Consider the following 23,284-nt stretch of genomic DNA (forward strand, 5'->3'; position numbering starts at 1 on the left):
TATTATTATTATTATTATTATTACAGCTAAACCAACTGCAGAAAATATTAAATTTGTCTCAGTGATTACCAAAATTAGTATTAAAATAAACATATTATTGAAAAAACTTAAATTATTCAGTTGAATGCTAGCTTTCGTTCTTCTTGACATTCAGAGTATCAGAGTTGAACAAGCCACTCACAATATGGCGGAATGACTGACGTACGCATCGATGGCGTCTCTCACCAGTATCACGTCAGTATCACGTGTCGTGAACGACAAGTGTGGTTTACGCAAGCCATCCAGGAGTGATTACGTAAATAGTTCCCGTCATGCTGTTCGCATGTACATAACCAAAAGCCAGTTCAGAGGACTGGGGAGGAGGAGACGGAGGCAGACAGCTGAGGATCGTCGACTGACTCCTGAATAGTGAAAAAAGTTTTTCCTTTGAAGCAGGTGACGACGGGGAGTGAACACAAACACAGCCGCGTCATTAGGCGTTATGTCCGCTTTCAAAAAAGATCTTACATCTGGTCCACGAATATCTTTGGGTTTTCCGAACGCTTTGTTTTGTCGAGAGGGATTCTGGTGTCCACCGGGCGATGACAGCGGCCACGGCCACTCCGCGGGTGATGAGAGACCGGCTGCTGAAGGCCATCGACGGCCAGAGCAACGTGAGTTTTTTTTAAAGTTTTACAGCAGAGGAGACAGAATGGGGAAGGGGTAAATAATAGGCTCTGAGACCCGCTGTGTCAAGAGTTACTCTATTTAATGAATGTGGAGCTTTATGAAGTGTTGCATGTCTGTTTTAATAGCTTTTTTTTTCTTCAGCAATATGCTCCCCGTCCATTTCTTTGTGTTGTCCAGTCTATTTTTAATGATTTTGATGCAAAAATAACAATAAAAACAAGTTGACTCAGACGATTCATTTCAGGTTGTGTTTCCAAGAAAAAGACAAGGTTTTAAAGAAAAATTTGGTCCATATAATGTTTGATTATATTCAGATCTTATTAGGTTGACAAGCGATAATCTCCTAAAGCAATGTTTTGTGTGTTATATTTTGTAATGACATTTCTTGGCAATAAATACAAGAACAAAAAAGAAGAAAAGATTTTCTATATAAGAGCTGCTGTTGCTCTGACCACCATAAATTCATCCATATCCTGATCGTTATTTTCTTAATATCCTGGTTGTTTCTGTTTAATTATTTATATTGATTTGCATTAAAAAATTCAGCATTTTGCAGCTTCTGAAAGAAAAGAAATGGAGATGGTTATAAAAATATGCACAGTCATGTTCATAATTCGTTGATTTCAAAATGATGTTATGAAATACAAGTGATCATGCATTCAACCAAAACCAAACAAAAGAAGCAATACATAATAATTTAAGAATTATATTTGTTAAAAATACCTGTATTTATGAAAAATGATTATATGCAGGAACACTAAGTGTAAATGATGCTGTTATAATTACATAACATGGGGATTTCCTGCTGTTTTTACTTGTGCACTCCACCAGTCTAACTCTAATATTAATAATTAAAACAACAATGATATCATTGGTATTTTTACATGTGCTGCATTATTCTTTTTTGATGCTTTTAGTGGTAATTTCCAGGTTGAGGTTACCTTAAATCACTAGATTCATTATCAGTAGTAATATTTTACACATTTCTGATAAATAAACCTCCTTTCTAACACAATGTTTAGGGTTTTATTTAAATCTTTATGCTTCTCTCTGCTAGTAAGATAATATTTGCATGTTCTTGTCTTTGCTAGTCACATTGAGCCTGAAACCAGTATCGGTACATATTTTCATGAAATGCAGGTGTACATTTGAGACTCTTTGCAAATGAATGCTTGTCCTAATGACCCCTGTTTTCCCTCCGTAGTCCATTAATTTATTGGTGAATGTCAATAAATTAAGATAAAATCAAAAACTTTTTTGGATTGTTTTTTTTAGGTTAAAAGTTTGTAAAGTGATATATACACAGAATATAAAGTGTTTATTTCTGTTTGTTCTGATGATTTTGATTCAAATTATCCATCATTTTCAGGTTTTTGAAACTGATGGCTCACATTTTCATTAGAAACTCCTTTATTACACTGTAAACCTTTATCTTCTGAGCAGATACGCAACATGGTGGTGGTTGTGGAAGTGATTTCCAGTTTGGAGAAATACTCTATCACCAAAGAAGTACTGGAGGTATGTTAAAATACACAAATCTGATTAAAACAACTCTTTTGGAAGTCAAATTACATCTGTGATGTTTTGGTTGTAGGAGACTCGCCTTGGGAAGCTGATTAATGACATCCGGAAAAAAACCAAGAACGAGGATCTTGCAAAAAGAGCCAAGAAGCTCCTTCGGACCTGGCAGAAGCTAATCGACCCGGGTCAGGGTGGCTTGGTGTCCAAAGAACTCACTGGTGCATCTTGGTCTTCCAAAGGCAGCATTCACCCTTGCTCCTCTCCTCCAGCTTTGAGCAAAACAGGCTCAGAGTTAAAGGCCAGAAGTGACTTCAGCAACTGCTCTCCAAATCCTGAACCGATAAGCAACAGGAAACGTAGATGTGACAAGAAAGAGGATCAAACAAAGAAACCCAAAGTCGCTCATGATGATACAACACAGCAGCCATCTAATAGACTTGGTGGGAGTTTTAAAATTCCTGCAAATACTAATGCACACCAACCATCAGACAGAGATGCATCTAAATATCTGGACTCTAGTAAGTCAAATAAAGTTCCTATTCACGCTGTCAAACCTCATCCAAGTGCCTCTGTGTATAGCAACCCTCCTAACACGCTTATGCAACAGCAGGTTAGATGGGATAAACATCAACCTAGAAGCCCTGGTTGTCTGTTGCAACATCCTGAGAGTCTAAAGCAAGAAGCTGTAATAAAAAAAACACAAAGTAGTGGAAATCTAGGTGTGAAGGTAGAGGAATCTGCTCAGTCACTTAATGTTCACACAAACCACTCAAGGTCTGCAAATTTGGAGTTTCAAAGCAGGACTTCAAGTTTGGTTGATGAGACTATTATTAATGATGCTGTGAACAAGAAAAGAGAAAAATACAGGGCTAAAGATTATGTTGTAAACCTGAATGGCCCAATTACAGAAGACAAAAGCAAACCAGTGAGGTTAAAAGACAGAAGGATCACATTTGATCCATCAACAGGACAAATTAAACACACCTGCCCTAAGGAGTCTTCAGAAGACCAGGAAGTCTCTGAATTCCAGCTGAAGCCGAATCAACCCATTCCTCCCAGTCCCTTCCAGCAGGCGGACTGGAAAGAACTGTCAAGGAGCGAAATAATCCAGTCATACCTCACCCAGCAGAGCAACATCCTGTCGTCGTCTGGTGCACCCATTCCTGGAGCCAAACTTTTCATGTCAGAGGTTTGCAGAAGAGCGGATCACCAGAAGAGGAATACCACAGAAACTTCCATACTGGCATCGGACCATCATGTCAAAGAGTTACCTGGAGTTAGCAGAGAAATCAGCAGTGAAGACCTGAGCCGATTACAGAGGCGGCGTTGGTCCGGAGTTAACGGGTGTTATGACACCAAGGGGAACTGGTACGCCTGGACGGAGTGCATCTCTCTAGATCCACATGGAGATGAGAGCAGACTGAACATATTGCCCTACGTCTGCCTGGACTGAAACTGGGTTCAGCTTGGAAGTAAATTAAATGTTCAAGTCTACAAAATGTGAAATGTTGGGAAAATTTTAGGAAAATTATACCTTATTTGTGCTACATGCTCCATTCAGCTTTTGTTTTGTATTTTCATTTTGTAAAATATCCTGTTTTCTTATTGGCATTTGATAACCGTATTATGAGAATTTATAAGACATTTTCAGAAATCATTAACGACACACAAATACTTAAAAAATTAATTTGTCCAAAATTAATCTCATGCTGTTGTGTTTAGGACTGTTTCATTTGCAACTGTACAGCTTTAATTAGGAGCGTTCACGGCATTTTTGACCACCTGGATACAGTTCAAGCGAATTGCAAATATTCCACTACAACAGGCAACCGATGTACGTTTTCACAAACAAATGACAATATTTTTTAAAATGGAAAACATTTGATATAACACAAAGTATTTGTTGTTTATTAATTATGTTTTTGATTTCTTTTTTATTATAAGTAGGACTGTAACTATCCACTGAGTTGTGTTATAAATAAAGTGGGTTCTGTTGTGAGTGGGTGTTTTGGGTTTTGTGTGGGGTTTCCATCTCCTTCCACCTGTTCAGGTTCTCCACCAGATGGAGCTTTGGAGCTGCTGTCACCAGAGGGCGGATCTGCTATTATCTCACACGCCACAGACAATCTGTTATTTTCCTGGCTTTAAGAGGAGTGAGACGTCAGTCCTTTGACGCCTGAGTGTTCACCTGTAATGGTACACACAGTTTCCTTTATCTGTGTTTTCTCTAGTTCTTTGTAGATTGTTGTGCGTACCCCTCTGATCTCATTCGAAGGTTTTCATGGCAAACCCTGAGCTCGACTTGCAGTGTGCTTTGAGTATCTCTCACGAGTCTCACGATCATCTGACCTTTTCCTGGTTCCTACCTCCATGACTGATGTCCTACTAGCTCCTCTTCTTCAAGCACCTGTGTTACCTGTCCGCTCTCCAACCTCACCACCATCCTGCAGCTTCCACAAGTATTCATCTTACTCATCTGGACCAAGCTTGATTTATTCAAGACCATCATCTTCATCACCAGAAAGAACCAGATTGTTTTCACCAGCACTATTATGACTGCTCCGCTGCCCACTCACCTCTTTAATTACTCTGCTTTTAGTGTTCCTGTTTTCCACAAGTCTCCAGTCAAAAAAAGCCCACAGAAGACCCATTCTTTCATAACTGTTTATTTATTCAATAAAACTTTTTTCACTTTTCATTTTGCCTCCTGAGAGCGTTCTGTCTGTAGGCAAAAAACCTTCCAAAAACCATGACAAGTTTGAGTGTTTTAGAAGAAAAAGAGACTATTAGAAAGTGCCTTTCTAAAGAAAGATATAAAACTTCAGACATTTCACAACGAGATATTAACATTAATGGAAAAACCTTACATAACCTTATATTATAGCGGAAAGTACTGCGGCCACCTTAAGAAAGGCTTACAGTATTCAGTTATGCCGCATAACTTATCAGCACAATATTGCGAGGGAACGCAAAAGAAAAAATTACGTTCTTGATATGTGCTTATAGTTTATTTTATTTTGAAATCTGTTACCGGAAGGAGAACGCTTCATTCATTCATTCATGGTCTGACGGAGCTTACTGCGCCCCGGTACAACTAAACACACCGGTGGTGACTCGTCACTCCGCGCAGAAAGATGGCTGCGGTGGCGCGGACCCCGGTTGGGGAAGGGATTCGGATAGTTGTCCTGTGTGTGTTTTGGTACACGGTGAGCTCCGGGGGCAACATTATTAACAAAATAATCCTCAACGGATTCCCGTATCCCGTCACGGTCTCTCTGTTCCACATCATCTCTGTTGTCGTCTTCCTCCCGCCGCTGCTGAGAGCATGGGGAGTCCCCAAAACTGAACTGCCTAGCAGGTACTACCGGTGGTACATCCTCCCTTTGGCTTTCGGAAAATACTTCGCGTCCGTTTCGGCTCACTTCAGCATATGGAAGGTGCCCGTTTCGTATGCACACACAGGTGAGTATAAAATGTTAAATCCGGCCAGCTGGAACCTGTTATCCGGGGCAACTTGATGATGTGTCTCTACCGTCAGCTGATATTAGCTTTGTGGCTAACTGCTGGCCAACTGCCGACAAGGGCATTTAAAGAGTGACAGACCGCAGTGCCAAACAGAAAAGCTTTTATTTCACTAATAATTTTTAAAATGCAGCCTTTGACTGTACTTCTGTATTTTTAACAGTAATTTTACGTAAAATACCAGCTGTTAGCTGGCTAGCCAACTGAATTAAAGCTGCAAAACGTCAAGGGGGAGGAGTAGTGTGCTTCTTCAGTTTTAAACTCAGGGCAACTGAGAGCATCTGTTACAGTAGTGATCCTGAAAATATCCCGATTCACTGGTAAAATGACACATTAAATCCAGGTGTGGGAATAACACTAATTACTTTTACTTAAGTAACTTTCTTGAAGAAAATATTTCCTTTAGGAGTAGCTTTACTACACTATACATTTTACTTTAGCTTCTGTATATTAAGTTTTACTCTTGAGTAATTAACTATTGGAAGAACAGCCGTGTTTTAACAAAAAAAAAAACATTATTTTTTTATTGTTGACCAAAAAAAGACTATAAACTTATAAACTTACAGTTTATAAGGAGATTTCTTGTTTAAACACAAACTTTTGTTCTGTTATTTTCTATCTGTAGAGCCATTTGTAGATCAAAAAGACACGGTAAACATTATATATTGTATGAACAGTTTATTTATCTAGTGCGTTAATGCTGTAAGTTTGATATTGATAATAAAAGATTAGAAAAATTGTTTTCTCAGCATCAATTTTGATGATTTGTAATTATGTTGTTGTAATTTTTTCTATTTAGTCTTTAAAATACCAGAATTTGCACATAACTATATATGTTTGTCCATCTGAAATCATTTATAAACTTTTAAGATGTTAGGACAATACTTTAGTAGCTTTTTTACCAAATACTTTATTCTTTTTGCATGGCCATGTTTGACATTAGTAAAAATATATATTGAAGTAGTGTTCCTCTTACATGAGTATATTTTTTGAATACATTGCCCACCTCTGATTAAATTAGGATTATTTTAATTTTGTTAAATGTTAATTGCCTCTGCAGTCAGATATAGTCCATCAACCCCTTGAGCAATATTTGCATATTTTTGTTAACAAGCTGATGAAAAGTATGTCTTTCAATGATTTATTGTTTAAGTTTTTAAATTAGCCATCAAAATGTTTGTCTCTATTTTTCCTTCAGGCCCTGGACCTTTTTTTTTTTTTTTTTTCAAAATAAAACGCTAATTTTACTTTAGTCTGAATAAAGACTTTGGGCCTCTGATGTCGCTTCTTGTTCAGTTTAACTTCAAAATAATTGTAATTGTTCCAAAGGGAAATTAAATGTTATTGTAACTCATATCATCCAATTATCTTCAGAGAGTCTTTGTGGTTGATAATGATGTGGGCCGGAAGGCTCTCCAGTCTTGCAATGAATCTGAAGAGGCCTCTGACTGAAGACTGTTGCTTATCACTGTCGTAACATAACAGTTCAGTATCTGGACATCAGAGACAATATTTCATTATTACATGTCTTGGGAGACACCGTCAGATGATGGCACTGCTAATCCGCCTCATTTGCTTTTACATCTCCTCTTTACATCTCTGTGTGACCGAAAGCCATTGAGTCCAGGGTCAGCACTCTTCTAGTTCACTTTTTCCCTCCACTCAACTTTTCATTTTATGACATTTTACTCCTCATCTTCAGTGCGGACAGTTTTCTAACTACAATTTTTAAATAATCTTCTGCCATGACTTAAAACCATCGTTGCTGATATTATCACCCATCTTCTCTGATATTAACATGGCCGTAACATTTCCGTATTAAACACCGTTTCTTAATTGCCTTTTGAGATTTTCTGAGTAACTAAAATATTAATCACATTGATAGAATTAAATTCAAGAAATGTCTAATATGTATTAATTTAACCTTTTTATGATATTCTAATTTATCGAGGAGCGTCTGTAAATGGGATGAGGTTATGGAGTCGGTCTGATTGATTGAGATTTTATTGCATAGAATGGTAATTTAATTATTTAACATGGAGCCATATCCCACACTCATACTGTGACAAATGTGTGACAGCCTTTTTTCCTGTCCCCCTAATGCAAATTATTTAACACTAAAAGTACACAATTTAAGTCTGTCAGTGCAACAAATAATTTATCAGATAATCTGTTTTGAGTTACGTCTTTAGGCAGAAAAACCACAGATAGTTTCCAAGGTTATAAAAGCATTTATGAAGTGGTACCAATAATGACATAGTTGTGCATGTATTTGTTATTGAGTCGGTTTCTTATTGTTGAAGATACAACCTTCAAATCTTTTTTATCATCTGTAGATTATCTACTTTTTTCAATCCATTCATGTGGTTCAGGGCCCATTTATTTCCATCTCTGCTTGTGTTGTCATTTTTTCTCCATCTGTTTCTATCTTCTGAGAAATTTCCTGTGTAATTAACAATTGTTTATCATTAAGTATGTTGATTTATTATGGAGGTTAACATAACAATGTTTAAATGCCATATTTGATTTTAGTTAGTTGTGTATTATTTCTGAAGACTTTATGTTACATTGTCTTTCCATTAGAGATTCAACTATCATAATTTTAATTTCTGGCTGATTAATTAGTGCATCTCTATTCCGTTGACTGTTTTATGATCCCTGTTTCAGCTGGTCGACTCTTATAATATGAGATTTTATGACGATACGGACTTAGAATTTTATTACGATATTTTATAGTTCAATTGTGATAACGATAAAAATTATAATAAAGAACTATTTATTACTTTTTACGTTAACTGCATGGCAAAGCATTCATAGCGCCACAAACATTAGCTACTTTAAGAAATGTTTTACATCATTAAGCTGAACATAGAGGCTTTATTTAATCAGATTTTTGAATTTATTGATATATGTTTGCTCTTATGGAGAAAATTGTAGAGAAAATAGTAAAAATATCAATTTAGTCTGGTTTTTTTTTAACATTAACTGTATTATTTGCAACAATGAATCCGAATTCTTATTATAAAAATATTTTTTTATGACCAACACACTCCCTGCAGATTATATATTAGCCCCTAATATCTTGTCTGCACAGTGGCGCAGTTGGTAGAGCTGTTACATTGCAGCAAAAGATCCTGGGTCCGATTCCTGGCCCGGGGTCTTTCTGCATGGAGTTTGCATGTTCTCCCTGTGCATGGTGGGTTCTCTCTGGGTTCTCCGCCTTCCTCCCACAGTCCAAAAACATGACTGTCAGGTTAATTGGTCTCTCTAAATTCCTATTATAATAACTATGGAGTGAATCTGGTTGTTCGGCATTGTTTAGGATTAATTTATTCTTCTCAGTCGGAGTGAACATGGCGCACCGCTGTTGAGGCGTGACTCAGTGAACAATGTTGTGTTGACAGAGGTGTGCACCCAGCTCTGACCTGCCATTAACTTTTTACAGCTCAGACTTAATCGGTTCATTCTCTCCTTGCTGCAGAACCACAGTTCTTGTTGTTTTTAAGACTGACACCGTCCCATTTCCCCCCCCCTTTGTCTCTTTCACAGTCAAAGCCACAATGCCGATATGGGTGGTGCTGCTGTCGAGAATTATAATGAGGGAGAAGCAAACTACAAAGGTGAGTAGGTCCGGAGCACAAGTCCTGCTGTGTTTCCGGCTGCGACTCGGCAGCGGTGATGTGGCACAGCGAGCCTGCTGTGCCTCTGTTGCATCTCATGTTACAGCCGCCTGCCGAAGCTTCTGTCGCTGGCATTCTCCAGGAGGTCAGGAGAATAACATAACAAACAGAAGACCCCTAACTCTCTACAGCCTGTATGGAGTTAGGAGATTTATGAACTTTGATTTATTAATTTTTATGCTGGAACTATTAAAGGTAGATAAATAAAGTTTTATCCAGAGAGAATAAAACTGTATGGATAAAAGTCCATAAAGAAAATAAGCTTATGAAAGCTTATTTTCCCCATCTTGTGTTTTTATTTATTATAGAAAAGGCTAACACATAAACTGAATCCATTGTAACATATATAAAGTATGAATAAAACCATAAAGAGTTGGTTATTTCAGGATTTCAGCTTCAAACTTGTATTCACATGAAAAGTAACCTTTAATTGGATCATATGAAAGAATCCAAAAGTTTTAAAGTTGCTTCTCTGTGACGCAATCTAATGGAATCAAGATTATTTTAAATATTTGTGTTTTTATCTACATTTACATGCATCAGTTATTTCGCCACTTTGCAGACAAGGTTGAGAATCACATAAAATCAATAGTTTATCAATTACCAAACTGTAATTCACTGACTTTTGACTGAGAAGAAACTTAAAATGTTCCTACATGAGGTGAATGTTTTCTGCTGGCATTTTTTTTAAACACAATGCTTGTAAAAAAAATCCCTAAGATCTAAAGGTAAAAAGACCAGTGATATAATAACTTTTCCCTCCAATGTACACATAAAACTAAAACACTCAGATTTTCAAAATATTCAAATGTAATCAGTATTTCACTCTCAATCCAGATGGGAAATGAGTGACCTCTGTGAAACTGTTTCGTCGTTCCAGATCACTTGAAACTGGAACGTTTTCACACTGCTGACTAAAATCAGGCTCTTATTTCTCATCATTACCAGCCGTTCTTGCATTCGTTTGGTGTGTAGTGCTTTAGATTGTATCTTTGTTTACTGATTTTTCTCACATGGCACAGCAAAAAGCCATATAGATATATGCGTTTGAGTCATTTCCTGGTTCTCGGTACTGTGATAGCATGCTGGCTAATGGTAAAACAGCGGGTAACCATGGCAACCGGTGACCGTTTAAAGGCCAGCCGGCTCTTTCTGCAGTCAAGTTGCGTGAGCATCAAACATATTTAGAAACAAATAATCCTGTTTTACTCCAAACCTCCAAATAAACTTAGTTTTTCACTGCAGAAACACAAAATCTTACCAAGTATTTTTGGTGTAAATATCTTGGTACGCTTGACATGAGACAAAACAAACTTTCAATTAACTTTTTAGTGAGATATAGCATCTTGTTTTAAGTCCATTATTCCTCAGTGTTAATGAAAAAGTATTAGTTTCTCTGGCAGATTTCACTTATAACAACACATTTTTCATGTGTTACAGGTAAAATAATCTTCCAGAGGAACTAATCCATTTTCACCAATATTAATAAATTGTTTTCTAAAAACAAGCACCTGTATCTTGCTGAAAAGGTACTTATGAGTTACTTTTGTCTTATTTCAAGTGTACTGACATATTTGCAGTACAAACCAGACCATAAATATTTGGTAAGATTTTGTGTTGTTGCATTGATGTTGTATTTCTTTACTTGTACTTTAAACACAAAGCATCTTAACACAGTTTTTAACCAAGTCGACCGTTTTCCTCTGACTTCTAGCTCTCCTGTTGAAATGGAGCTGATATTTGTCAGCTCTGAGATGCTCCTCAGTTTCCCATTCTGACGAAGGAACATTTCTGCGTGTTAAACAGGAAATAGATTTATGTGTCTGACTTCAGGGTGTTATGTTTACTTTGCAGTTCAGCGCTGAGTTTAAGTGGTTTCACCAACAGTTTACATTTCTGTTCATGTGAAAGAATCTGTCAGCAGTAAACATTCAGATTTTAACCTTTTTCTCTTTTTGTGCCAAATGTTTACAAAATTAAACTGTGAATTTGTTAACAACATTAAATAAGACACAACTGTCTGCCTTCATCAAACTAGACTTTACAGCTGCATAAAGACACTGTTGCTGACTGTTTTGCATGTCAGTGCTGTTAAATCAATAAATAACAGTGTGTTATTTAGCTTTTCTTTTTGATTAAATTTGTGTTTTCTCAGTTTCAGGCTGAGTTTAGTGACAGGTGCATCTCAAAAAAACAAACCCCGTCTCTCATGAGCCATTCTCAGGACTATGCAAATGATCTGGTGTCTGTAATGATGGTTTCCACCGGTGAGGTGTCGTCCCTGGTGGATGGAAAAATTTGGGTTTCTGTGCTTCTTATTCTCTAGCATTCATCATAAGCATTGCATGTATTATGAAAAATTGTTTTAAAAAATTCATTTCCCGATTACAGTTGATGTATAAAAATGCCTCTTCATTTTGTGGCTCGTTTCAGTGGAGATGCAGTTGTTGTTTTGTTTAATTTACTGTTTCCTGAAGGTAATAAACAGTGTTTAATTAATTAATTTTAGTTTTGAGTCTAAATTATATTGAAAAACGAGAACTGATGATGAAATATCTGTATGTATTTTATTTCTTTTTCCATTCACATTTTAAACAAAAAATTTTTAATCTCAGTGTGAAGTATTCTTTACAAAAACAAATTTTTTGTAAAGAACTTTATTTTGGTCTTTGAGAGGCCAAATTTGCATTATTATGCCATTACCAGTACATCACTTGAAAATTGCCTTAAAACAACAATATTATCGTTTATAGCAATAATAGTTGGAACAATTCATCGTTCAGCAAAATTTATCATGACAAGCCTATACTTCACAATATTCAGATGTTCATGGCATAGATCATTAGAAATTAAACTGTTCAGTTGTAAAAAAAAAAAAAAAAAAAAGAAATCCTACTTTTGATTATCAGAACCATTTTGTTTAAGCATCATTTGTTGGAGTAACTGAGAAATCCCGAACACCTGCAGTAGGAAATGAAACATGGGTTAGCACAGGAAGTGGTTGTTGTTGATTTATGTTTAGATCTTGACTCTTTCCTCCGACCCCATCCGGTTTTGCAGGTCTACGTGTCGCTCATCCCGATCATCGGTGGCGTGCTGCTGGCCACCATCACCGAGCTTTCCTTTGACGTTTCAGGGTTAATCAGCGCTCTCGCTGCCACGCTCTGCTTCTCTCTGCAGAACATCTTCTCCAAAAAGGTGAGGCTTCTTCACATTCAGCACGAAGAATAAATCAACACTCAGGTTCAGCTGAAACAGGAAGAATCTGTTTTTAAACTCTTTTTGGTAATATTTTGTCATTTGGTTCACAGTTGAAATGTGAGAGAGTTTTATTCTCATTTAAAAGTTAACTTAAAGGAGTTATATGAGCTTTTCAACTAGTCCTGTTTGTAACTGCAAATTTAATTTAATGTCCTTTTGGGATTAATGAAGGGTTAATAAAGTATTTTTGAATTTAAAACAGAATTTTATTTCATTTTTTCTTATGCAAACATCTTCAATCACTTGAAATAAAACTTACCTAAAAGATACTTTTCAGCAAAACATGGGAGATTGGTTTAGGTCAGTAAATCCTTAATAATGGTGAAAAAGAAATGGTTGCACTGGTGGATTTGTTCACATATAACATGGGAGAATGTCCTGTTATAAGTGAAATAATTTGCTTGTGGAACCAGCTCTTGTTTTTACCAATATTAAGGAATTACTGACCTAAAACAAGATCCTTTGTCTTGCTGAAAAGTTATTTTTAAGTTGGTTTTGTTTTTTTAAGTGTGTAGTAATAACTAGTCAAAATATTTGGTAAGTTTTTGTGCTTTTTTGCTGTAAAATATGGAGGATTTCAGACGCAACATCACAGCCACATGCTGTTTACTAAAGCAGTTTTAGGTTTTATTCTTTTTAAATAGTTTTTTTCTTTCCCTCCTCTCTGTTGAAGGTGCTGCGTGACACAGGTGTGCATCACCTGAGGCTCCTGAACGTCCTGGGATTCAACGCCATGTTCTTCATGGTTCCCACCTGGGTTCTGGTGGATTTCTCTGTGTTTCTTGTGAATGGGGATCTGGTGAGTAACAATACTAGAATTATTATTATTATTATTTTTGGGGGTGGGGTTTATCATAAAATGAACCTAAAACAAAGTGTGCCTGAGTCTCTGCCTCCCTTTCAGTCGGATATTTCGGGATGGAGCGGCACCTTCTTCCTCCTCCTCATCAGCGGCTTCTGTAATTTTGCCCAGAACGTCATCGCTTTCAGTATTCTGAACCTCGTCAGCCCTCTCAGCTATGCCGTCGCCAACGCCACCAAGAGGATCATGGTCATCAGTATATCTTTGCTAATGTTGCGCAACCCGGTCACGCTCACCAACGTGTTGGGTATGATGACGGCCATCCTCGGGGTCTTCCTCTACAACAAGGTGAGTCTTTCCCACAGTAGAATCGTTACAGGTGCATCTCTTTCAGTCATATTCAATAACAATATAATCAATAATCTACCATTACATCATTTATAATCAATGTAATATTTGACGTTTGACACGTTCGTCCTGCTTAGCGGACATTTAGCGTCCTTAGAGAGTCTGCATTAATCTTTAGTTTCTGAGATGCTAAAGCTCATAATCGTGGTGGGGACATTTTGTAATGCTTAAGAAAACTTACAAGTTTAGAGGAATAAATTTCAAATGCAGAGATTAAACTCCTATTAGGAGGAACAATTTAAAGATTTTATCTTAATACTCAATACTTCTTAAGAAGGCAATAAATTGATCTTAAATTGAATTTTGTGCTTTGAAGATTAATTTTTTTTCCCCATCAATGAACTCCTGGTGTTTCCATAGTTCAGAGTGATGTCAGTGCGCCCAGAGCCGCCATCTTGTTTCACCAGCATCTTTTAAAGCGTCTGTTTATTTGGGCTTTGAATATTAGAGCCAGACTATGACTTTTTTATTTATGTATTGTTACAATAACAACGTCATGTGGTAGTTTTATGAGAACTGCAACATGAAAAGAACAACAAATTAAAACGTGGAGCTTCGTGTGAAGTTATGCTTTGGTCTCAGTTTGAAGATAATGAAATGGTTCATCTTTCAACATGTCGGCATCAAATTATCATCAATAGCAGGACTTTGAAACGATTGAATAAACAAACACAATCTCAGCTACTCGTGTCAGATCCTGATAACTTTTTTCTCATTAAAACAACTGCTTTCTCTCAATTTTAAGACATTTTTCTGGCTTCTTTATTCTGCCAATATTATGACCATAGTCTCATAATTTAACAAAATTTCTCACAGCATGGCCTGATACACCACTGTACAAATCACAGGGATGACTGAAATAAAAAACTGTTCCTGGAACTGTAAGATTTTAAATATCCAACATAAAACACAACCAAAAACGATAAATAAAACAGAAAAAACCCACACACAACCGAAACCATAGAAAATAGATTATGATGTCTCTAAACAAAATTTTCCGTCAAAAGTTATTAATCAGAATGAAAATTAATTTATCATCAATTGCTCATTAGTCATGTAATGCGTAATGTCCAAGTAAGGGTGGAAAAAATGTGCAATTCCTTCTGTAGAAAAGAGAAATAATTGACTAAAATTGGATCTGTTTTTGAAAAAAAATCAGAAATGTTACTTTTAAAACTGCATCGCCCAGCCCTAGTTTGATGTTATTTATTTTTCCATTATTCTCTCAGGTTACTTAGTTTCAGTTTAGCGCAGGCTGGCTTTATAAGGAATGATTTCATTTAAACTTTCCCATTTTTTCCTTCTTCGTCAGGCTAAGTACGACGCCAACAAGCAGAAGAAGAAGCTGCCCACCAGCACGCAGGACCTCCTGTCCTTTGACAACCCAATGCTGGAGGCGAAAGTGTCGGGGCCTTTGTTCGGCTCCGAACAGCAGAAGAACTGGAACAACGTTCTGACCGACCATTTCCAGTACAGCCGGCAGGCCTACACGGCAAACCACAACAGCAACCACCAGTTCGTGGTGTAACGGAGGCGCTCAGGCCTCGCAGAAGCACGATCCTGCTCCAGACTGAGACTGAAGGCAAGTGCTCTTTGTCACAGATAAAAAAAAAAAAATGAGACGAGCCGATTGTGACGTGCCAGAGAAGTTTCCTCTCTCGCGTCCCTCCATGTTTAGACGGCATGTTTTTTTACAGCCTTGCTGCTCGTTTTTATTTATTAAGATGCTGATGACTGTCGGGGAAACAAAACAAAATCAGCTTCAGACATTTTGAAGAGAGATTGAGCCTCAATATTCAGAGACAACAACGTGCCGCAGATTGAAAACGTCTAGTTTGTCTTCCACAAGTAGCCGCTGTTTGTCATTAGAAAGAGAGATGCAGCAGTCAGTCTTTTAAAATCACTAAAAAAAGATAATCATTCCCAACAGATAGAGTAATCTGTTGGGAATTATCTGAATTATCTAAAGTTAGAGACTTTGGTTCCCAGCCAAAGTCTCTAACTTTCATCTGATTTCTACTAAACTCAAAAAAGTGCATAATATTATATATACTGTTGGGAGTTCTTGGTTTTGATTAATTTTCTCAGAGCTGATGAAGGAAAATAGACATAGCTAATCCCTGACAGATTGATCGTTGCATCTCTAATCTGTAACCTCTTTCAACCAACACCCAAAATCCGCCATGTTGCATCTGTAACCAACTTGGATTTTTATCTTTAGGGTTGTCGTTTTTCTTCTTGAGGCATTTGTTTTATGAGGAGAAACAAACTGTCTTCAGTGAATATAGCTTAAAAAATGGAGGCAGATTGTACGTTAGTGTCTACTCTCATTATGATTTAAGATAAGCTACGTTCACATTGTTAAAATGAGCCATGTACACACCAGTTGGAGACTGGAGCAGTTTGGTTTCACATGAACATTTAAGGTGTTTTTGGTCTAAATATGGGTTTTAGTTTCCTGGCTTTAAATCTTGTTTTCAACAGATGATGCTTTTCTCTTCTGTCCCCTAATTCCTGGCTAAAAGAAGCCAGGTGTGTTGAATTTCAGTTGATTTGTTGTTTTAGTTTCTGATGATTTTTGTGGGGTATTCAATGCTCTGAATTAGTTCTTTATAAACGTGCCTTTGGGAAAATACAAAAGTATGGTCCAAAAATATTTTCTGAATAATGTGGAGCATTTAGAGGAAAGCGTATCTTTAAAAAAAAACTTGAGTTTCTGAAAGACTGAAGATACGAGAAGTTAACTCCATTTGATTTATGCCTCCAGCATCATTCATACAAGTGCCTGATGAAGAAAAAAAACCTAATAATAATAATAAAAAAAATAAAGTGTTCTGTTTGTTTTTCATTGTTTCTGGGCAAATGTTGATGCTTTAAAATATTCCCACAACCAGAATAGTTTGAGCTACATTTGAAATAAAAAAACAAAACCCTGCTGATCGATCATAAAGGGATGTTTGAGAACGCAGCGCGTTTACAGCTTTAAGTGGAGAGTGAGGCCAAAGGTCAGTGACCTCTCACACATCTGTCCTGTCCCCCTGTTGAGCAAAGATGTCACAACTTGTTGTCCAGATGTGTCGTTGTAAAACGTAGATCACCAGTTTCTAGAAAGGCCCTGTGATGTGCCTTTTGGTTTAGCAAACATAAAGAATGAAAACTAAATTTTAACAGTTATGGAAACAGAAAATAATTTAAAGTATTACCGTGTTTTTTTTAATAGATTATTGGAATTTGTCAACGCCACAGTTGGATTTATTTTTCTTTAAATCCTGAACTAAAGCTGCTTTAGGATGTTTAATGTTACTTTATTTTTTTCTACTGTAGTCGGCATCAATTTCGCACATTTTAAATCAAAAAAATTTGATTTTTGTCAAGAGTTGTTTATTGATCTCTGTGCAGATATTAGTCACCAAAATGACTCGCCATCCATAAAAAATGAACATTTGCTCTTTAAATTAATCTGTGGAGGTGGATCTTAATAAATTAAACTATTATAAAACATTTCTGAATTGAGTTTTTAATTGGTCTAATTTCTAAGACATTGAATTTTGGGTTTTGGTGGAAAACCAAAATCTACTATAAAACCAAACTGATTCTGCATGCAATGACTCTTTCCCTGAATTGAGCTTTTTTTATTAAAATGAAAAAAAATGTTTTATATTTTAATTTATGGACATTCACCTTTAACATCGATCATTCTTAAGGACTGTAGTGTCAGGACAACTGATGTTTCATAAACTCTGAGGTACAGACATTTTTTTATTTTATATTTTTGCAGGTTTTCCTGTGTGGCTTGTGTTTCCTCAGATATTTGTTTTCATTTATTCTCCAGGCTTGTTGAATGAGTGGCATTTAACAGACTGAAGTGGAAAGAAGCATTCAGTAAGGATTCATGGGTAATGTAGCTCTTACAAGCTGTTTACAAAAACTAGACGATTGGCCAGTAGAACAGAAACGCCAGGCAAAAAATAATATCTGTAATGACTTCTCTGTTGATGTTTCACATTTGAGTCGATGTTTTGTTCAATTTACTAAATCCTAATTGTTTAAAATTAAAGTATAGACTTTCAGAGCATTCAAAATCATGTCTGAACTGAGTCATAATTTGACCAAATTAGCACTTATGAGTTCAAAGAATAAAACCAGCAAATAATTAAATATTCACCTCATCAAGCTGTTGTACTTCAGTGTTCTACATTTTTTGATATGCCAAATTTAATCTTTGTAAAAATTTACTTTTAGCTCCTCAACACAGTGGTGCAAGAATTTCACCTTTTTCAGGATCAGTAATAAATCAGTTTTAACCATACAGAACACATAATCTAGGTATTAAGATGTGGTTAATTATGTCCAGAGAGAGCTAGTTTTATAAAATAATATTATACAATAATTAAATAATGTCAAAATGTGGCAATTAGTCCGACCAAACTCAACAAAACCTAAGAGCGTTCATCAGTTATCAAATTGTAAATGTTTAATTACATCCATAATGGTTGGATGTGAAGAAGGTATTGGATTAATTTGAAAGAAACGATTCTGAGTACGATGGCAAAATGTTGATTAGTTTATTTTCTTCATGTTTTTTAACATTTTGTGTTGGTGCATCACAGAATGAAGGCCTTGCAGGTTGCTGAGATGTAAAAAGACTGTATTGTTATTTTCGTCATGTATATAAACCTACAAGGAAAATGTAAAAGCATTTTTGGCGCTCTGTAAAGCTTTTTTCACTGGGCTGTAAAGGATAAAGAGTAATAAGGGGATATCTCTTTGTAAAAGTTGTATACTGATTATTTTTGTTGTCTTTAATGGATCTCGAAATAGCATTTGTATGTAAACTATGTTTATAGATTTTTATTTATGGTGTCATGGTACAAACTGTACAGAGGTGCTGCAATGCACAGTCTTGTCTTATGTTTGGTAAATATTTTTAAATGTTGGGGAGAATAAATCAATTCTGAAATACTAAAAAGACCTAATGTCTTAAATAATACATACATATACACTACATAACTGCACAGGATATAAAGCCAATGATAAATTCAATATTTTAAAAATAAAAGTCTGATTTTAACAAGATATTTTTTCCTTATGCGGTCAAACGTGGATTTGAGTCGAATTAGCACAGCTAGCTAACAATTGATGTCATCCAGGATATGGTTCTGTAAAATCTGATCTAAATTAAGCAGAAAAACTTTTAAAAGTAATTAAGTATAAAACAATAAAAATAAATTAGATGTAACCAGATTCTAAGCACTCTACGTATAAGTTAGTTTATTTTACTTGAAGGAGCTAACTTTATAGCCATTTATAGCCATTTGACATTTCTCTGACAATTTAGCTTGCTGGCGCCATCTAGTGGAAATTTTGGGGCATCGTTCTAATATCAGACAATCTTTGTCAGAGACGATATATTTATAATATATATATAGTGACATCAGTATACATGAATATAACTTTTCACCGTCCTTAAAGAACAAAATCATTGAGCACAGTTTAATAAATATAGTTCATGTAAAACAATTGCAAATACTAGTTGGATAATGCAAGTGATGTCGGAAGGAGACAAAGTGTATTTTGTTCACGTAAATTGACTTATCATAATGTCTTAAATGTAAATTAAGAGATAAAAATTGTTATATTAAAATGTTCTTTTCAAATGATTATGTTTTGTCATATATGGTAAACAAACGAGTGGCTCTTTTGTTCTTAAAAGGTTTTTCTATCAAAGTTAAAAGTTGTAGCTGAAGTGAACATCTTCTTTTGTATGTTAATTCAAAAACTTTTTGTTTGTGTTGAATTTCAACAATAAAATACATCCGCTCCACCACCAGACCCAGGAACTGTGGCAGAGTATCGAAAATATGAACTAAACTTACAAGTCAAAAAGAAAAAGTTCTCCAACATCCCCGCTAGATGGAGTCAGAGTACTAAAAAGATTTCTTTCAGTTTATTTTGGCAACAGAACCAGACTCCAGTTAGTGCCACACTCTGAAGTAATTTTATTTCTTATTTTTTCATTTTAACATCAATGTTTTAAAAGACAAATGGACAAAAATGCATCGTTGTTGAGAAATTTTTTAAATTTCAGTTGGATTAGTGTGCAGGTAGCAGCTTTTGTTTCCCACTAGAGACTTTGGAAGATCAGCAACGTCATAAAAACAGTAACAATAATAATAAAGAAAGGGCAAAAATGATGATACCAAAACACCAATAACAAACTGCTTTGCTGACGCAGCAAGGTGGCTCTCCAAACAAACATGTTTATGACTGAGGAGTGATGACATGACCTGATTAAAACAGGGCATAAACGGCAAATATTTGTTTCCTTTTTTTCAAAATTTATCGGGCTTTGTGTGATTAGCTCATTTCGTGAGCTCAACAGCAACTTTAACAAAAGCAGAATTTAGAAATAAGTGGATTATTTTCTTCATGTGTAACAAATATCGCTATCTGTGGATTAAAAACAACAGAAGCAGTTATTATACAATCCGTTCTTAGGTTTATGACTTAGAGGAAGCTTTTTATCAATATGCATATAATTTTAGCTTTATTCTGCTGAGTTGTGCAACTACTAAAAATGAAAGGTCATGCCTTTATGTTGCCACCTGGGCTCATTTTAATAGCCGTGTCATGGTGCGTGTGTCACTTTTCTGCCACGGCCACACCCTGGCTTTGAGCTGAAAAGCATCCGTCATCTAATTATTTTGGTATCAAGTGTGAAATTGCAGTTGTCATCACCACAAAGCCCCACTTGATTTTTAATTTCATCTGTCACTGAGAGCTGGGAAACGAACATGGATCCCGTTTCATCTCATGGATTGGTTTTCGGCTTGAGAATATCTTCAGCTCTTCATTTGAGTCGACAGCTGCGGGGGACAAACACAACAGTCAGCACTCACAGCCCTGGATTTATTTTTCTTTATTAATGAATAAAATAATGTTGGGAAAGTAGAAGAGCTTTGCTTGGATCCTCATTTCACCAACATATTCATAAAGGCCACCATTGTGTTGCTATCTTACACTAAAATACTAGAATTGAGTTTAATTAAGGGGGGAATAAAACCAAACCTGCTGCATTTGTAACCTTTCTTTGTTTGTCTCGGATCCAGACACATTCGGGTTCCTTGTATTTATTCTAACAAGAAAGAAAATCAAGTTGGTGGTCACGTCAGTCCAGCAATTTCTGCATCTGAGGAATGACAAAACAAATTTTAGCAAACTTAACATCTAGAACATTGTTCAAATTCATTTGATATGGATTAAACACCTCTATTCAATCCATTTTCAGTAAAAAGCTTAGTTTATAAAACAAAAAAGAAAATCACAAACAGCACTGCTTGCAATTTCCCTCCTATTTCTGAGTCGTCTTTGTCTGTGTCAAATACCGGCAGAAATTGGCAACAGTCGATCAATATCAAACAATCTTCTGTTTAGTGTTAATGATAGATCGATTTCGCTCTGACTCATCCATTCAGAGCACCGCTTCTGAAACCAAAAGGTCAGATAAAGCGAGAGCTTAGGTGAGTTCCCCACACCGCCCTCGTGTTCGCAAAATGACTGATGTGAAGATCTGTGAATTAAAACAAAACCCTGAACGATCGAGATGAATTAAACGAATCTGACCAGAGAAATATCAAGTGCATTTAAACTGTGTATTGTTTTGTAAATGAACATTACACAAATGGCAAAAAACAATGCACATCCAAGCTAAAAAATTAAATATAAATGCGCCATAACTAACTTGAAGTTGCAAATATTAAACCTCCACCTTGAAGGAGATTCCTAAATTTACTTTAAAACTGCATTTATTTGGTTCTTTTTTTTTTTTTTTGTAAAGAAAGTGAATGAAATTGTATTTATTTTCTATTCAAAATTCAATCAAAAGAGTTTCTGGGTGACAATATGTAGAAAAAAACCGTAAATTACTTAACAGGTGAGTCTGTAATATAACAGATAACAAATGATCAGATATTTCATGTGGGGATTTTATAACACCAACCAAAACTTTTGTCTCTCAAATGACAGCAGAATATTTCTCTTCGTGCTAATTATTTTTAACTTTGCATCCGTTTATTTCTGAATCCTCGATGAGCTAGAAATACTTTTTTGGGAAGTGAGTTTTGAACTGCTTTAAAGTTCTCACATGTTTATGCTGAAACATTATTTCTGCTTCTTCTATTCTATATTTATCTGCAGTCATGATGGCCATTAATGTCATATTTATCACACGATTTTAAGGATTTGTTATGACTCTTTTTTTCCAGGACAGGATAGGGACACAAATACAACAACCGTGACTTTTAAAGACAGGAATTGACTTCAGATTCATATATGGTCAAATAAAGACTCAGTTTACATATCCCCTAATGGCAACAAGTTACCATTTTAACTCTGCTTGGTTATTTTGACCACTCTTTCTTGACATAATTGGTTGAGTCCTTTACTAAAATAGTTGGTTTCTGAGCTTTTAAGAATTATTGACTTTCAACCACATTGCAGTCATTGATTAGGAAGGCAATCAGAAAGCTTAATATGTGTCCACATTTCTGATGCTACCAGTGAGTGGCAGAAACCCGACACATAGACGTAAAGAAACTGGCTGAGATGTTCAGAAAATCACCATGCCTGTCGTAAAATGGAAGACCTTTCCCCAGTCAAAACTTATTTTAAACGCCCAACAAAGAGGACGATGCCTGCTCCATAGTCAACACCTTCTTGCACAACCAATGTTCGGAGATACCAAAACCGATAAATACATTCTGAAGAAAAGTTTAACCATTCGTTGAGACAAAAAGCTTATCAGTTGGCTGCTATGACAAGAATTATGTTTGGAGGAATCAGAACAGGCTTTGAAAACCTAAGAACATTGTGCCAAATGCCAATCTACCAATCAGAGTGGCGGGTGGCACTGACTTTCTTTCTTGCTAAATTTAAGATACCAAAATAGATAAATACAGGAAGAAAACCTTGACCATTGGGTGACATTAGAAGTTTGTCTGTATGGCCACAATGACAAGATTTATATTTGGGAAAGGCAGAGAAGGCTTTGAAACCAACTTCGCTCCAACTGCCAATTATAGTGACGGCAGCATCTTGCTTTCTTGCACAACTAAAAGTGTGAGATAACCAAACAGCTTGACCATTTGGTGAGATAGGAAGTTTGACCACAATGATAAGAATTACATGTGAAAATGTAAAAAAATCACATGTGAAAATGTTTTGAAAACTCCTTGCTGAGGGGTTGTTTTGCACAAATTGGAAGACAAAAATTCTCCATCTAAAACACAAATCAATTATGAATTGACCTTCTAAAAATCACAACCTTAATTCAATATATATTAGTCATTTGAAATTTCCAGCTGCTTGTGTGGTCAAAATTATTGCCTCTAAGTGATCAGAAGAGATATGGATTGAGAGATTC

At 35.9% G+C, this 23,284-nt stretch overlaps 2 protein-coding genes across 2 annotated transcripts; both read left to right on the forward strand.

Moving 5' to 3' along the window:
• Nucleotides 1-306: 306 nt before the first annotated feature.
• LOC122839093 (mediator of RNA polymerase II transcription subunit 26-like) lies at nucleotides 307-4,189 on the forward strand. Its single transcript, XM_044130405.1, has 3 exons — nucleotides 307-653; nucleotides 2,113-2,187; nucleotides 2,264-4,189. Exons 1-3 carry the CDS (start codon nucleotides 582-584, stop codon nucleotides 3,641-3,643), a joined length of 1,527 nt encoding a protein of 508 aa, XP_043986340.1. The 5' UTR covers nucleotides 307-581; the 3' UTR covers nucleotides 3,644-4,189.
• A 1,032-nt stretch (nucleotides 4,190-5,221) lies between these two features.
• On the forward strand, nucleotides 5,222-18,832 carry slc35e1 (solute carrier family 35 member E1). The gene is made up of 6 exons (XM_044130407.1): nucleotides 5,222-5,652; nucleotides 9,262-9,332; nucleotides 12,453-12,590; nucleotides 13,327-13,452; nucleotides 13,558-13,803; nucleotides 15,176-18,832. Exons 1-6 carry the CDS (start codon nucleotides 5,325-5,327, stop codon nucleotides 15,389-15,391), a joined length of 1,125 nt encoding a protein of 374 aa, XP_043986342.1. The 5' UTR covers nucleotides 5,222-5,324; the 3' UTR covers nucleotides 15,392-18,832.
• The last annotated feature ends 4,452 nt before the right edge of the window (nucleotides 18,833-23,284 follow it).

This window comes from Gambusia affinis, linkage group LG10 (assembly GCF_019740435.1).
Source record: "Gambusia affinis linkage group LG10, SWU_Gaff_1.0, whole genome shotgun sequence".
Lineage (NCBI taxonomy): Eukaryota > Metazoa > Chordata > Actinopteri > Cyprinodontiformes > Poeciliidae > Gambusia > Gambusia affinis.

Bases quoted from the DNA above. Each gene is read 5' to 3' on its own strand.
- LOC122839093 (XM_044130405.1), top strand. From the start codon at position 582: ATGACAGCGGCCACGGCCACTCCGCGGGTGATGAGAGACCGGCTGCTG. The intron at 654-2,112 runs GTGAGTTTTTTT...TCTTCTGAGCAG, and splicing joins CCATCGACGGCCAGAGCAAC to ATACGCAACATGGTGGTGGT. The intron at 2,188-2,263 runs GTATGTTAAAAT...TTTTGGTTGTAG, and splicing joins TCACCAAAGAAGTACTGGAG to GAGACTCGCCTTGGGAAGCT.
- slc35e1 (XM_044130407.1), top strand. From the start codon at position 5,325: ATGGCTGCGGTGGCGCGGACCCCGGTTGGGGAAGGGATTCGGATAGTT. The intron at 9,333-12,452 runs GTGAGTAGGTCC...CCGGTTTTGCAG, and splicing joins GGGAGAAGCAAACTACAAAG to GTCTACGTGTCGCTCATCCC. The intron at 13,804-15,175 runs GTGAGTCTTTCC...CTTCTTCGTCAG, and splicing joins GGGTCTTCCTCTACAACAAG to GCTAAGTACGACGCCAACAA.